This window comes from Mixophyes fleayi, chromosome 5 (genome assembly GCF_038048845.1).
Source record: "Mixophyes fleayi isolate aMixFle1 chromosome 5, aMixFle1.hap1, whole genome shotgun sequence".
Taxonomy (NCBI): domain Eukaryota; kingdom Metazoa; phylum Chordata; class Amphibia; order Anura; family Limnodynastidae; genus Mixophyes; species Mixophyes fleayi.
The window spans coordinates 245,998,145-246,015,336 of NC_134406.1; the positions used below are offsets into that span (position 1 = coordinate 245,998,145).

A 17,192-nucleotide genomic window follows, 5' to 3' on the forward strand; every position below is an offset into this window, starting at 1 on the left:
AAGAAAGTGAACCTGTTTAACAGACCCAAGCCCAGTAAACTGAATTAAATTTCACTTATAAACCACCCTCAACTACTACTCACAACACCAAGGCCCCCAGGCCCCATATCAAGGTGGCTGCCATCCCAAAGGATGGCCCCTTCAATCAAATTAGTGCCAATCAGGGGCTTACTGTAATAACCCCTACCTGACCTGGGCCCAGGCTAATATAAAGATTGATCACAAATATAAAAAAATTAAATCATACAGTCACTAAACTTGTAGCCTCACTGCGGCTTTAATTAAAACCTCTCTCCCGACACTATACTGGGAGAGAAGTCTCTTACCTTGAGCCGCTCTCCACTGCCTCCTGCAGTCACTGCACGAAACCCGTGGTCACTACCTGCCTGAGACTGCAGTGACCAGTTCCCCCAGAGCAATCAATCGATGGGAGAGAGGAGGCGGCATTGGAGGCACAATCCCGCACCTCTGCTCCCTGCTCCAGCATTGCACAGCTGTCCATGCTGTGTGATGCGCTATTATCTTCATAGCTGGGGCCTGGATCCTTGACGGAGCGGTTGATCAATCGCCACTATGCGGCTTTTAAAAAAATAAACACCTTAAAATCCGCTAAAGCAGCTGCTAAAATGGCCCTCGCTCTATGGGCACTTTAAAAAACTGATGATTGCTCAGGCAGGCGCAGGGTATAGAGGGGGAAGGGAAGGAGCTACAATTAAATGGTTAAATTTAAAGTTCCCTCGCTCCTGGCTACACTCAATACCCCAATGTCTGGGGTAACCCAATTGGAGGAAAGAGAAATAGAAATATTACCTGGGGAAAAACAATGGTAGAACAAATCTTTAAAGCTTCACTACAACCTACATAAAATATTTTACTAACTTACTGCTCCCCCCTTGCTGGAGCCCCAGATGTTGGTACGTGAAGGTGTCATTTCAAAGGCTCCTCCATTCCTCTTACAGCCCATACTTGCCAACTCTCCCGGAAAGTCCGGGAGACTCCCAAAATTTGGGTCAGTCTCCCGGGGGAGATGGCATTTCTCCCGCATCCCGGATTTCACAGAGGAATCACACCATTTTGGAGGGCGGGAGGGGGCGGGACGAGGCTAATCGTGTCATTTTGGCCCCGCCCCCCGCGGCGCAAATTACGTGTTTGCGGGGGCGGGGCCAAAATGACGCGATTGGCCTCGTCCCACCCCCTCCCGCCCTCTAGTCACGCCCCCTCTCCCGGAAACAAGTTTCCGGGGGTTGGCAACTATGTTACAGCCTGAACATAAAAAGGTGCGGGAGGTGTGCAGTCATAGCTTGTGATTGGTCCTCCTGCTCACGCCACCTCCTCTGCTACCAAAGGTAGTGTACTCAAGTACTTTTATGGTTCAGTATTACAGAAACGGCACTAGTGATGGGAAATCTAGTTCATTTTGAAGATTAGTTTATTCTGATCTAGTTCACACAAAAGATTAGTTTAAAAGATTAGTTCATTTGGCTCATTTGACTCAGTAGTTCATTTGGCTCATTTAGTTCATTTGGCTTATTTCACTCATGTGACTCAGTAGTTCATTTGACTCATTTAGTTCATTTAGCTCAGTTAGTTCAGTTATACCACTAGCTCTGGAACACTGCTGAGAAAAGTGATTGGAGACATAGATCTAGTCTATTACACATGCTGCAGGCATATCTACTACTACCTCATTAGATGAGTTATAGTCCTGTTAAAATGATCCGATAATTTTAATATGTAAGATCATTTTTAATATTTTATAAAGGGCAATCACTTATACAAAGACTAGTAGTGACATGTTGAGCTCTGCAAAGTTAATTACATTTTCATTATTATTTATTGCTTCCATAATATGCAAATGAAAAAGACCCAAAACAGGCATCACATCATTGGGTTCGGTGCCAAAATGGTGCAATCCCCGGCCCCTACGCCCATACCCCGCTCCAGGAACTCCCAGATGTAACCAACATAATGTTGGCAATTATGACTAATTAGCTTCTGTCATTTATCTAGCAGAGTCTATAAAATGGCAGAAAATGATTAGTTGCTATGGGCAACATTTCCACTTTATCTCTCTTGAAGGTTTAATACATCTCCCCTGTATATATGGTGCAGTAAACAGAACTACAGTATATAGCATTCAGCACTCAGCAGTGCACTGTGTCTTGAGCTGACAGAGAAGGGAATGTATCCTGTGACTCATGAGCTAAATAATCTAAATGATTCAAAAGATGCAGACGAGTGAAAAGATTCAGATGAGTGAAATGAGTCAGAGAGTCATATGAGTCAGAATAGTCAAATGAACTAGATGAACTATTGAACTCCTGAGCCAGGAGAATGACTCATCATCATCATCATCATTTATTTATATAGCGCCACTAATTCCGCAGCGCTGTACAGAGAACTCATTCACATCAGTCCTTGCCCCATTGGAGCTTACAGTCTAAATTCCCTAATATAGACACAGACAGACAGAGAGGGAGACAGACAGACAGAGAGGGAGGGAGAGATTAGGGTCAATTTTGATAGCAGCCAATTAACCTACCAGTATGTTTTTGGAGTGTGGGAGGAAACCAGAGCACCCGGTGGAGACCCACGCACACACAGGGAGAACATACAAATTCCACACAGATAAGGCCATGGTCGGGAATCTAACTCTTGACCCCAATGCTGTGAGGCAGAAGTGCTAACCACTAGGTCACTGTGCTGCCCCATGGATCACAGTTCTGTGATCAGCTCCTCAGAGTCTCACACAATGTCTGAGCACAGCAGTGCCACCTTTGGCAGTTTAGAGGTACTGACTCATGAGCATTAAATGAGAGAGCTGAATAGAAACAAAAGAGCCAGTGTGAATGAGACAGTGAGTGAGGCTGCTGGAGCTGCTCTGCTTTATCTCTAACTCCTCCCACTTGTTTTAGTTCCTGGTGAACTAATCTTTGCCAGAGCTGTGAACTGAATGAATTAGTTCACTTTGAAGATTAGTTCATTTGAACTAATCATTCGTGAACTACCCATCACTAAATGGCAGGGCTCTAGGGAACATGGCTGCACGTAACAGCTCCTAGGGTTGTAGTAAAATACTTTATGTAGAACAGCCCCTGGACATTGCGGACAGTAGGCAATTATATATACATAAATACAGTTGCAACTCCGAAGTTTGTTTCTGAAACAGTTTGCAGTAAATCTAATGGCAAGCATCCAAGGCTGGATTTCATGTTGGGCACAGTAGACGAAAACCAGAGGGTGAGAATTGACTTTTTCACTGAGCAGTGCATAGCAAACACTTATTTTCTTTCATAAAGAAGGATGAATGAACTGTGGAAATTCAAAATGTCAACTAATAAAGCACACTTTTAGGGTGCCCAAGATTATGTGCCTATAGGTTACAATGATACACATCCAACAAACAAAAATATTAGAGGATCAATAATATAAAAAAAGGAGGTTTTCATGATGAGCAGAGATTTAACACTGTAGTGGACTGAGTTCATTTAAGCCCTAGACATTATTCTAACAATAGTCCACTTTGTCCTTCAAATTAAACTTAGACAATGCCTGGGTAATGCTGAGCAGGAATTAGCATTACCATTCCTGGCCAGTATCGCCGAGGCAGTGACTATCGAGCAGTTGTCTCTACGAGATTTTAGTGTTAATCATAGTGATAAGTGGCATTCTATCTAATTAATTAAAAAAAACAGCCCTATCGGCATTTATTACTAAATTGGCCCATTTGACAGACAAGTTGTAAATCCGTCAGACTTAGTTAAATGGGTAAAGATATCACGGCTCTGGTAACTTTCAGGGACACATTTTTACTAGGGATAGATAAGGCACCAATGGGTATGGTGCAGGAGTTTGGATAATTAATAAAATATATTTATAGTAAGAATTTAAAAGATAGGATAAAGGGATAATAAGTGGCAACAGGGCCTACGTATAAACGTTTTCAACAGGCGTTTCAGGGTGCATACCTCTGCCCTAAATGTGAGCATTTGTCCCATCTAGTAGCTCACATTAGAGATCTGGAGGAACAAAATGCAGCAATGAGCGATACTGACATCCTTGGGAGGAGTCTCCTGCTCAGGTGGGTAGACAAGGCAGATGGAGAAAGGTCACAGTATGAACAGGTAAGGAAGAGCTTCTTTCCATAGCTAGAAGGAGTGGGCAGGGGTCTAAGAAAAAAGGAAGGCCAGTTCCTGTGTTTGTTTTGTCGATCCAGTGGAGGGGGCAGCCTGGGCTAAATCTTGAATTCTGGCGAGGGATGAGGTGATCAGAGTGGAGGAGAGGAGACAGTCATTGGCCGATCGCAGGGAACAGGAGTGTGAATGGAGAGGAGATTGGAGTGGGAGAGGACCTTGTAGATGAGGGTGAGGAGTTATAAAAGGTTCCTGTAGGAGAAGGGGAGCCAGTGTAAGACAAGCAGAGAAGGGAGGCAGAAGAAGAGTGGTGTGAAAGGAAGATAAGTCTCGCAGCCGAGTTGAGTATAGAGCAAAGGGGGGGGGGGGTGAGGTGGGAGCGGGGAAGGCCGGTGAGGGGAAGGTTACAGTAATTGAGACGGGAAATGATGAGTGCATGGATAATGGTTTTGGTGACATTCTGAGATAGGAAGGGCCAGATGCAGGCGATGTTGCGTTGTTCGAAGATACAGGACTGGACCAGAGACTGAATGTGGGGGGCAAAAGAGAAAGAGGAGTCAAGGGTGACACCCAGGCTGCGGGGTTGGGAAACAGAAGAGATGGTGGTGTTGCTAACAGTGATAAAGAGATCAAGGTGGGATGAAAATTTAGAGGGAGGGAAGACAATGAGTTCGGTTTTGGCAATGTTGATTTTGAAAAAAACGTGAGGACATCCAAGAGGAGATGGCAGAAAGGCAGTCAGATACACAAAGGAGGAGAAGGGGGACAGGGGAAGAGATGTAGAGTTGAATGTCATCAGCATAAAGGTGATCCTGGAGATCGAAGGAAGTGATGAGATCACCCAGGGAGGTAGTATACAGTAGCCATACTTATATTTATTATACAAGATGTTATATGATATTTATTACCTGATCCTGCTCTTCTCTGTCCAGCGGTTCAGTTACATTAATATCCCCATTTTGATCAATGGTAAAAGGAAACCTCTGAAATTTGTCTCGTTGGTGCAGTTCATATATGACACTGTTATCATTCCACCTGACCTGAAGAATAAAGAATAAAATAAGTTACTGTGTTGTGTGTTTTACTAATCACTATATTTCAATAGTTTGAAGTATGAACAATATAACGAAAGGTTAAACTTTTGACTGCGCGATAAAGAGCTTACTAAAATCCCACAAACCGCAACCAGTTTCCCAAAACAATCACGAAGTAAACGATATATAATGGCTGCAACCAAAAAAAAAAAGGACAGAATGGGTAAAGTGTGCAACTGTAAAACAGGGAAAATAAAAAGAGGTGGCTCGAATTTACAATTCAGGGTGACATGGAAACTAAACTATGTTTTAATTTTCCTAAAATGATGCTTAGTCTGAAAACACTAGCACTACAAGTGCCAGCATGCACATAGGTACAAGTGCATGCTCGCACATATACAGTATAAATGGTGGCCTCATCATGAAATAATAAGTGTTGCCCCATCATAATTGATTATTGCCCTGTTTGCAGTCAAATAATATTGCACTCTTAATTTAATTGTAAATTAATATTGCCCCATAACTTAATTACAAATTAATTTTGCCCCTATACATTCATTTAAAATTAATTTTACCCCTTAATTAATAAATAATGCTTGCCCAATAATTCATAAATCACCGTTGCCTCCTGTTATGCTTTGAACAGCAGGCTGTTTGATCCATCTATTATTTGTTTGATCCATGTTGCCTATCAGAACCGCCTCTATTTTTCTGCCTTTTTTTCCATCACTTCTTTTTGGCAGCCAAAACCGCTGCTTGATAAATCCCATGTTTTCTTTGTATTCTTATCATGGCTTAAAGTCGGGAAAGTGATTTCTAATGTGGCACTTTTGAAAGAAGCGACTTTCCAGCAGTATTCTATCAGTCGGCCCTTTCATACATCCTCATTTTTCAAAACCGCCAAAAAAACACCAAAAAATGACGATTTTTCAACTGCAGCTCGGTACATTCCCCCCTTATTCTCATTGTTTAGCATCATTATTTAGCTTATCATGGTTATATATTTTTTCACCTTTTCAGTTATTATAAATGCATTTGTTGATCTCTAAGAATGAAGAAGTTGAAAAAAATACTGTTCTTCTCACAAAGCAGTAACAGAATCAGCGGTCAGGCAGCTTTGGCTCTTGAAACACACGTCTGGTTACATTTTCCATTGCGTGGATCGTTTTACAAACTCTGCTTTCAAATACCAAAACATTGCTCTCACTCACTGCTCTGCCCCTGTATACCATAAGACATGTGTCATGACTTTCTCTTGCTTAAACACACTCTGATCAGTACTCCCAGTGCATTATAGATCTGTTGCAATATAGTACTTTTGCCATTGGGTACAATGCAAGTTTACAAGCGGCATGCGGGAAACAAGTATTTGTACTTGTTAAAATAAAAACGTTCCTCCAATTCCTTGACGGGCCATACAACTTTGCATTGCTCCTGGTCCTCTAGAGGGGGGCCAGAGGAAACGTTGGACACCCCACACCTAGTAATGCCTGGCTCAATGCTATGTAACATTGAGGCCCTCCTGGTACTCCAGGCCGGTGGGTAACAGGTTAATAAACTAAATCTTGTGCCCTCTTAGTAATTGGAATAACCAATTCTGCCCCCATTGTTCTCATAGTATTATTATTATCATTTATTTGTTAGGCGCCACAAGGTTTCCGCAGCGCCTTACATAGTACAAACAGTAGACCATACAGGGTGAAACATTACAGAACAATAAACACAAAGTACCAATGCTTCAGAAACTCCGGGCAGACAAATGGAGTAAAGGCGGAGCAGAAGAGTAGGTATGGAGACAGGAGGGGAGAGGGGCCCTGCTCATGCGAGCTTACATCCTAAGGGATGTAAGTAAATAATTAAATAATAAGTAAATAATCCTAGTAAATAAATAATAGTACCCCCTTTGATAGATGAGAGAACGTTCCTGAGTGACTGCCCATCTATTAAATTGTCAGGCACCTGGCCTTTAACACATTTAGTTACAGGTGCTCCTTGAGAGCAGTCTGGTTCACTTGCAAGATTATGTCGGCTCAAGAAAAAAAAGAAGATTGTAAATAAGTACTTGGATAGAACCCTGCACTAAGGAAATACTTGTGGGTACAAGTTAAATAATAAGAGTCAACATATTATTTTTGAAGACATCAAAGAGGGCACTATTATTTATTATGACAACAATGGGGGCACTAGTATTTATTATGACAATAATGGGTGCACTAGTATTTATTATGACAATAATGGGTGCACTAGTATTTATTATGACAACAATGAGGGCACTAGTATTTATTATGACAACAATGAGGGCACTAGTATTTATTATGACAACAATGAGGGCACTAGTATTTATTATGACAACAACGGGGCACAGTTGGCCAATTCCAGTTTATTACCCTGTACCCACCAGGAGGTGCCCAATGCTCATTAGCTCAGGTACCCGCCTAGAGAGCGGGGCTGATGCTACCTAGCAATGCCCAGCAAGGAAGGGGCAGGAAGGTTTTTTGTAACACTTTTGTTTTTTACACACTTTGATTGCCAAAATAGCTTTCCTAATCTTAGCAGTCAAAACCACCTTTATTTTTCTGGCATTTTTTCGTCAAGATCCTGGCTAAACCGCTGCTTCACATATCTCATGATTTGTATTTCACTAATGGCTAAAAAAATCGGAACAGAAATTTGTTATGTGACACTTTTGAAAATGGTGCTTTTCCAGCAGTTTGGCCTGTCGTACCTCTCGCACCTTGATACATTTCCACCAATAGACTGACTAGTTGGTGGATTTCTACTTCAACTTTATAATACCCAGACCTGTTATGCTGGGGCTTATCACTGTGCATATCCCGCAGGTGGTAAGGTAGAAAGCACTCCTCCAATCTCCAGATAATTGGGGAAAAGGCCCTTCACCATTGGATTCATACCTCATAGCAAAGTTATAAAGGGGCCACCATACCTCCAAATTATTAACTAATTCTGCTTTAAAAAAAAAAGCTCAGTACTGCAATGCAGTAATTTTATGCCTCATTATATGTGGAGGTGCTGGCCATATTATCCAATCAGATTCTAGCTATCAATTTCTAGAATGTATTAAATAAATGAAAGCTAGAATATGATTGGTTGCTATGGGCAAGCCCTCCTCTTATCCTATTTAGAAGGTTTAATAGAAGCATTGATAAATGTAAGCCTAGATGTCAGATGACCTAGCATATCACCATTTAAAGAACACACTAATTGTAAATCCCAGACCTTATGTATTATGTCCGTATTTCACACATACTCCCAGCTATTTTGCTATCACTTGATACTACTTTTGTATTAGATTGCAAGTATGCAAATGCTTCAATGACCTCATGCAGTACCTGGGTTATTTTGATGGGATGAGGACTTGTGGAGTTTTCCACTATAAGGATTGGCAAGGGAGCCTTCCAGAGATTTTCTGTTACTGTGATTGTCACCTTTGTATTATGAGTAAAGGCATTCACCGCTGAGTCTGATACCATTAAAAGAAGCTCATATTCATCATCTGCCTTTAAGTGTTGAGTTCCTGCAAACAAAGGGAACAGAAATAATAAGGAATTTGTTACATTACCTGACAAATCTTAATCATGGCATCAGTTATCATAATGACATATTTAAAATGCTTTAAGAAGTAACCACCAGGGCTGTCCACACCATGCCCATTTTTGGTGGTACTGGCAAACAGCGAGTGAACTGTCCAGTAAGTTAACATGAAAAGTTTGAGAATTAATTAATGGTCCTTTAATCTTGTTGCCATGGCTTGCATAATTTGGTTAGTGGCGCCTTTGTTGTTATTTATTCATGTGGTCGCTGTTAGTATAATCTAGACAATGGGCACCTATGCTGATATTTAATCACGTAGGCACTGATATAAACAGGTCAGTGGGCCATGGTATATCCTTGGCAACTCTGCTAGCCATGTATACGCGCTTGGTAAAGTGTGGGCAAGGCCAGTGGCGGAACTGCCACTGGTGCAGCAGGTGTGGTGCATCGGGGCCCATGGAGATAATGGGGCCCACTGCACGGGGGAACTAGCGAGCTGTGGGCCACGGTTCCTTCCTCCCTGCTTCCCTGCACTAGGGCCCACAGCTCACTAGTACCGCCTTGGGCAAGGGTTCAGCTATACTTTATTGATGTTGGAATTGCTATTATAATTTGAAGGGTGGGCATGACTGCTAGTATTTAATGATGTAGAACTGATGGTATAATTACACTGTTAATATTACTAGTATAATCTCATATCAGGGATACTGCTGAAAAGTCATATATGGTGGATATCACTGAAATAGTTTTTAAATGGTGGGCTCCTGGTATAATTATAAATAATTATGTAGTGGAGACACTATTAGTATTTGCAGGGGAACTGCTGGTATAATCAATTTGTTGGCACACTGCTGCCATAGTGAAAGAGTAGGACACTGCTGGTTTCATCACGTACCCTGGAAGGTGTGGGAAAGTCTACCTTTTTCCACTAGCGGTTCAATAGCGAGAGTAAAGATAAGAGGGGAAAGGAGCCTTAATCTGTCCAATAGAAAACCATTAATATCCTGACAGAGGGATAAGGGTAAGGTAGGTTTTAAAATTATGTCTTCAAAGCCAATGCATGTCTCACATAGTCCCAATTAGTCGGTCAAATTCGGTCTCAGCATCGAGAGAAAGCACCAACAACTCCCTCTGGCCTTTTGTTACCTGTTCAGTTATATTAATTACTCTTCTTTTGTTGTCTGACGCCTGGTGTTCCAACACAAGGCCAGCCTGGTCTGGGTATCTAAGTTTCGGAATAGTAGGATTAAGCCTACTTCCTACAAGTTTATCATAAATCTTCATATCGGTGTTAAGTAAGGACATCGGCCTATAATTCTGACAGTTTGTTGGATCTTTTCCCATCTTGGGTATGGTTACAATCTGTGACTCTAATATATCCTTCGGAAAAGTTTGTCACTGTGTACCAGCAATATATAACTATTCAAGAATGGGAATCAATTCTGTTTGGAACATGGTGTAAAAGTTGTTTAGTCCTCAGGACCAGGTGCCTCATATTTTGGGAGGTTTTTAATGACATTTTGGATTTCTAACTGTGAAAAAGGGATGTTAAGAGCTAGTCTAAAGTCTGAATCCAGCGTTGTCAGTTTTCAGTTATTCAGAAACTTACCTATATAATTAACTCCTGATTGTGGGGGTGTCTTTGCTATCTTTCAATTTTTATTCTGTTTTTGGCTCTTTGCAGCTGTCTTCAGCCTAGCCATGGAAGTTACTAAACAAATTGTCACTCACCGGACCGTGAGTGCCTCTTCCCGGACATTTAGGAACCGTGGCCGTCCTCCATCCTGAGGGTCTGCGCATGCGCAGCCCTTTCCCATACTTCAGTGTATGTCCCTTTAACTCAATTGGCAGATCAGGCAACACTCCCTATATTAAGCACCTGTGGTCAACACCACGTTGCCTGATCTTGGAGTCTCATTCCCCATGAGCCTCTGAAGGTGTTTCCTCGTGTATTCAGCGCTGCTGATTCCTGTGGTTTCCAAACCACTTCTACCTCTGTGGTTTCCTAACCACTTCTACTACTGTGGTTCCCATACCACTTCTACCATCAACTGTATCATCGTGACTGTGAGCTGATTCCTATCCGCTGCCTCCGTGCACTACAGTCTCCCATACCACTTCTACCTTCAACTGTATCATCGTGACTGTGAGCTGATTCCTATCCGCTGCCTCCGTGCACTACAGTCTCCCATACCACTTCTACCATCAACTGTATCATCGTGACTGTGAGCTGATTCCTATCCGCTGCCTCCGTGCACTACAGTCCCCTATACCACTCCAATGCTATTATATTCCATAGTGACTGTTTGCTGATTCCTATCCGCTGCCTCCGTGCACTACAGCCTTCTCTCCTTATTCACTCACCTGTTCATCATCAAGTCTGTGAGCTGATTCCTATCCGCTGCCTCCGTGCACTACAGCCTCCAGCTGGCAACTCGCCTGTGTTCGTCATCAAGTCTGTGAGCTGATTCCTATCCGCTGCCTCCGTGCACTACAGCCTCCAGCTGGCAACTCGCCTGTGTTCGTCATCGTGACTGTGAGCAGATTCCTAGCTGCTGCCTCCGTGCACTACAGCCTCCAGCTGGCAACTCGTCTGTGTTCATCATCGTGACTGTGAGCAGATTCCTATCCGCTGCCTCCGTGCACTACAGCCTCCAGCCGGCAACTCGCCTGAGTTCATCATCGCGACTGCTAACTGATTTCTACCCGCTGCTCCTGTGCACCTCAGCGTCATCTCATCTCTCCCGTGGGTTCGCAGAGTCCCGCTGCCGCTGCCAGTCCTATCGTCCATCTACTGCTGATCTGCTCTCCACGCCTTCCTGGTTCCCCTGGTCTACTTACCTGTGCGCTGCACCTACTAGACTCCTGCTTCTTACATCCAGGGACTTCTCATCCTGACGGCCTCCTGCCGCCTAGGTATCACTGCACTCCTGTCTGACTGCCTTCTGAACCACGGTATGCATACTTCTCATTGACTGTGCTGGTGTATTGCATATCTTGCTGGACTGTGTTGGTTCTCCTCTGGAGTCTGCAATCCGCTGGCTTTTGCCATTATTGACTGTGTTACCTTGTGCTGGACTACTTCAGAGACTTCCTACATTTGCAGACCTGTTCAGTCATTTATATATATTGTGCATATTACTGTGGATCGTGTTGAATGTGCCCGTGTACATCCTGTGTTGCAGTCTCTCCCCGTACACCTCCTCACATATATTTTCAGTAGTACAACTTGCTGAAGGCAGACCACTGATTCCTGTTCCAGTATCACCTGTTCCATTCCTCTCACATAGCAGTGGTACAACTTGCTACCGCAGACCACTGACTTCCCGGATACCTCCACTTGGATTCCATTCCTTCACTCAGACAGCGGTACCACTTGCTACTCGCAGACCGCTGACTCTCATCACCTCCTCGTTTCTGTTGGACATTCCTCCTCACTATAGCAGTGGTACAACTTGCTAACGCAGACCACTGACTACCTCCACTTGTCCTTGTCCATACAGTTCCTCGTGTATTATCACCTCCATATTACCAGTGCTGCTAGTCATAGACTTTCCTGAGCATCTCATCATCTACTATTGCCTGTTCCGTGATCACCCTGCTACCAGAGTACACTATTACCATCTACATTGCTCTGGTAAGCTTACCACCTGGTGATCCCTGGGTAAAGACTCCTAGTGCCCGTGACAGTAAGATCAGGCCATGACAGACCCAGATACGGAACCTACCGCCAACGAGATGCTGCAGCATCTGGTCAGCCGTGTGGAGCAACAGGATGCCCGCCAACAGCTGTTACTTCAGTGTTATCAGTCATTAACCTCCCAAGGAACATCTGGACAGACTGGGACAGCTACTCCTGAGGCTTCTGTGCTTTCCTCTGTTTCCCCAGTGCCATCCCAGGTGTCTACAGCTTCCACGCTTCACCTGCCTACTCCGTCAAAGTACGATGGAGACCCCAAAACTTGTAGGGGTTTCCTTAACCAATGTTCAGTCCATTTTGAGCTCCAACCTCAAAATTTTTCTACCCATCGTTCCAGAGTGGCCTATCTTATCTCTTTGTTTTCAGGACAAGCCCTGGCTTGGGCCTCCCCTCTGTGGGAGAGAAATGACCCTATATTGCAAGATAGTGCCAAATTCATTTCTACATTTCGAAGTGTGTTCGATGAACCAGGTCGTGTGACCTCCGCTGCTTCCAGCATCCTCCGCCTACGACAAGGATCTCATACAGTAGGCCAGTACGTCATTCAATTTAGGATCTTAGCCTCTGAACTTCAGTGGAACACTGAAGCCCTAGTTGCCGCCTTCTGGCAGGGGCTCTCTGACAAAATTAAAGATGCACTGACTACTCAAGAGCTTCCTTCATCACTTGAAGATTTGATCTCTCTATGCCATCGTGTTGATATGAGATTTCGTGAAAGAGAGGCTGAGAAAACAACTTCTGCTAAAGCACCTCTTCGTTCTAACCCTCAATTTCGTCCAGTTTCACCCTCTGTGATTCCCATGGAAATAGGACGTTCCAAATTATCTTCCGAGGAGAGAAAACGAAGAGTAAAGAATAGACTTTGTATCTATTGTGCTGATTCCACTCATATTCTCAGCTCCTGCCCTAAGAGATCGGGAAATGCCAGGCCCTAACTAGTTCTGGAGAGGTGAAGTTAGGGTCCCTGGAGTCCTCTCCATCTTCCTTGAAATCTAAAGTCTGCGCTTTTGATGTTACAATTTCCTCTGCTACCAAAACCTTTGAGTCACAGGCATTAATTGATTCCGGAGCAGCAGAAAATTTTATTTCCAAATCATTAGTAAATCAATGGTCTCTACCAGTGATTGCCTTAAAAACACCCATTACTGTGACGGCTATAGATGGCTCACGTCTCATCAACGGTCTCATCACTCAGAGTACGTCTCCAGTGACACTTCAGATTGGTGCTCTGCATCATGAAGTAATATCGTTTTTAATCCTTCCTGTTACGACAAGTCCGATTGTCTTAGGCCTTCCATGGCTTCAGTGTCACTCTCCCCAGATTGACTGGCGCACCCCTCAAGTCACGTCTTGGGGGTCTGAATGTCACCATCGTTGCCTTTCCCAAGTCATTCCTCTCAAAGTACAGCAATCTTCCATCTCATCTACCTCACCGGGTCTCCCTCCTCAATATGCTTCATTTACCGATGTGTTTGATAAAGCTCAGTCTGAACGTCTTCCTCCACATCGTTCTTGGGATTGTCCGATCGACCTTCTACCTGGCAAGACTCCCCCCAGGGGCCGGGTCTATCCACTCTCGTTACCTGAGACTCAAGCTACATCTGAGTATATACAGGAGAACCTCCAGCGTGGGTTTATTCGACCTTCCACCTCTCCCGCTGGAGCTGGGTTCTTCTTCGTCAAGAAAAAGGATGGATCATTACGCCCTTGTATAGATTTTCGTGGACTCAACGCCATTACGATCAAGAATCGGTACCCCATTCCGCTGATCGCTGAGCTATTCGATCGCATCAAGGGAGCCCGTATTTTCACTAAGTTGGATCTTCGTGGTGCCTACAATTTAATCAGAATCCGTTCCGGTGACGAATGGAAGACAGCGTTTAACACCAGAGACGGGCATTACGAATATCTGGTAATGCCTTTCGGGCTGTGTAATGCCCCCGCTGTTTTTCAAGGCTTCATTAATGAGATCTTTCGGGACTTATTATATGTATGTGTCGTCGTCTACCTGGACGACATATTGATCTTTTCCCAGGACCTGCCTTCTCACCACCAACATGTGGCAGAAGTCCTCTCCAGGCTACGAAAAAATTCATTGTTCTGTAAATTAGAAAAATGTTCATTCGAATTACCCCAGATTCCATTCTTGGGGTATATAGTTTCCGGAGTTGGCCTGAAGATGGATCCAGACAAGGTGAATGCTGTACTACATTGGCCCCAGCCAACTACTCTTCGTGCTATTCAGCGTTTTTTAGGTTTTGCCAATTACTATAGACGCTTCATTCAAGACTTTTCTTCCATTGCATCTCCTATTGTGGCCCTGACTCGAAAAGGGGCTAATCCTAAGCAATGGTCGCCTGAGGCTTCTCAAGCCTTTCAAATACTCAAAGAGTCCTTCTCTTCGGCTCCAATCCTTCGACAGCCTGATGTGACACTCCCCTTCTTTCTAGAAGTAGATGCCTCTAATGTGGGCTTGGGAGCTATTCTCTCCCAACGCTCGGAACAGCAAAAATTCCATCCTTGTGCCTTCTATTCTCGGGGTCTTCTGCCCGCAGAGAAGAATTATACTATCGGGGACAAGGAGTTACTAGCTATCAAAGCTGCATTAGAGGAGTGGAGATACCTATTGGAAGGAGCTCGCCATCCAGTGACGATCTTCACGGATCATAAGAACTTGTCATACCTCCAGTCTGCCCAATGCTTGAACCCTCGCCAAGCAAGATGGTCTCTTTTCTTTTCCCGTTTCGAATCAATAATAACCTTCAAACCAGCTGCCAAGAACAAAAAAGCTGACGCTTTATCTAGAGCTTTTGTGACGTCCTCTGATGTAGAAGAGGTTTCCAACCATACCATCTTAGATCCCAAATGTATCTCACTGGCTGCTTCATCTACCAAAACGTTACCATTTGGGAGGACTCTCGTGCCTCCTACTCTAAGGAGGAAAATTCTTTCGTGGTTCCATGCCTCTCGTTTTTCTGGACACGCCGGTGAACACAAGACCTTTGAGATGCTCTCTCGAAGTTACTGGTGGTCTTCAATGAGGAGAGACGTCAAAGAGTTCATTGCCTCCTGTGAATTATGTTCCCAATTCAAATCTTCCCGCAGAACTCCAGCAGGGTTGCTGCGACCACTACCCATTCCGTCCAAACCATGGACCCATATTAGTATGGATTTCGTTACTGACTTACCACCTAGTAAGAATCATAACACTATTTGGGTGGTGGTGGACAGATTTTCGAAGATGGCTCATTTCGTCCCTCTGTCTGGTTTGCCTTCCTCGTCTATCCTGGCTGAACATTTCATTAAAGAGATCTTCCGCATCCATGGATGTCCGTCTGAGATTGTGTCAGATAGAGGAGTACAATTCGTTTCCAGATTCTGGCGAGCCCTTTGTAAAACCTTGGGCATACGATTAGCACTCTCATCTTCTTACCATCCGCAATCTAACGGACAGACTGAGCGTGTCAATCAAGATCTTGAGACTTTTATAAGGATGTTCTCTTCAGCCAATCAAGACAACTGGGTAGAGTTGCTTCCTTGGGCCGAATTCGCCCATAACAACATGTACCATGAGTCATCATCCAAAACTCCATTTTTTGTGGTCTACGGTCACCATCCGTCTTTTCCGGAATTTCCTGCCCTCCCGCCCACCCAAGTTCCAGCGGTGGAGACGGCCTGTCAGACCTTTAAAAATATCTGGTCTCAGGTCAAAACCTGTTTGAAGAAAACATCTATCAAATATAAATCTTTCGCAGATAAGAAGAGGCGGGCTATTCCACCACTAAAAATTGGAGATCGTGTCTGGTTATCTACTAAAAACATTCGTTTGAAGGTCCCATCTATGAAATTCGCCCCTCGTTTTATTGGTCCATATAGGATCATTCAAGTAATCAATCCAGTATGTGTGAAACTTCTTCTTCCTAAGAATCTTCGGATTTCTAATGCCTTCCACGTGTCCTTACTCAAGCCTCTTATTATCAACCGTTTTTCAAAACCTCCCTCAGCTCCGCAGCCAGTTCAAGTTCATCAGGAGGAGGATTTCGAAATTACTGAGGTACTAGACGCAAAAATTTCGCGAGGAGTACTCCGTTTCCTCGTTCATTGGAAGGGCTTTGGTCCTGAGGAGCGCTCTTGGATCAAAGCTGAAGATCTTAATGCTCCTGCCCTTTTGAAGAAGTTTTATTCCAAAAATCCGGACAAGCCCGGTTCCAGGCGTTCTGTGCCCACCTTTAAAAGGGGGGGTACTGTCACTCACCGGACCGTGAGTGCCTCTTCCCGGACATTTAGGAACCGTGGCCGTCCTCCATCCTGAGGGTCTGCGCATGCGCAGCCCTTTCCCATACTTCAGTGTATGTCCCTTTAACTCAATTGGCAGATCAGGCAACACTCCCTATATTAAGCACCTGTGGTCAACACCACGTTGCCTGATCTTGGAGTCTCATTCCCCATGAGCCTCTGAAGGTGTTTCCTCGTGTATTCAGCGCTGCTGATTCCTGTGGTTTCCAAACCACTTCTACCTCTGTGGTTTCCTAACCACTTCTACTACTGTGGTTCCCATACCACTTCTACCATCAACTGTATCATCGTGACTGTGAGCTGATTCCTATCCGCTGCCTCCGTGCACTACAGTCTCCCATACCACTTCTACCTTCAACTGTATCATCGTGACTGTGAGCTGATTCCTATCCGCTGCCTCCGTGCACTACAGTCTCCCATACCACTTCTACCATCAACTGTATCATCGTGACTGTGAGCTGATTCCTATCCGCTGCC

General features: G+C 44.1%; 1 protein-coding gene across 2 annotated transcripts in view; it reads right to left on the reverse strand.

The window, feature by feature from the left end:
- The window catches only part of CDH17 (cadherin 17), a 322,180-nt gene that overhangs the window by 287,464 nt on the left and 17,524 nt on the right, over nt 1-17,192 (reverse strand). For both annotated transcript variants that reach the window (XR_012692911.1, XM_075213793.1), the window contains exons 6-7: nt 8,518-8,702; nt 5,042-5,173 (exon numbers count right to left, since the gene is read on the reverse strand). Coding sequence is in view for 1 of the 2 variants with exons in the window: in XM_075213793.1 (XP_075069894.1) it covers nt 5,042-5,173; nt 8,518-8,702 (317 nt within the window). In the remaining variant the exon portion in view is untranslated. The remainder of the gene's footprint in view (nt 1-5,041; nt 5,174-8,517; nt 8,703-17,192) is intronic.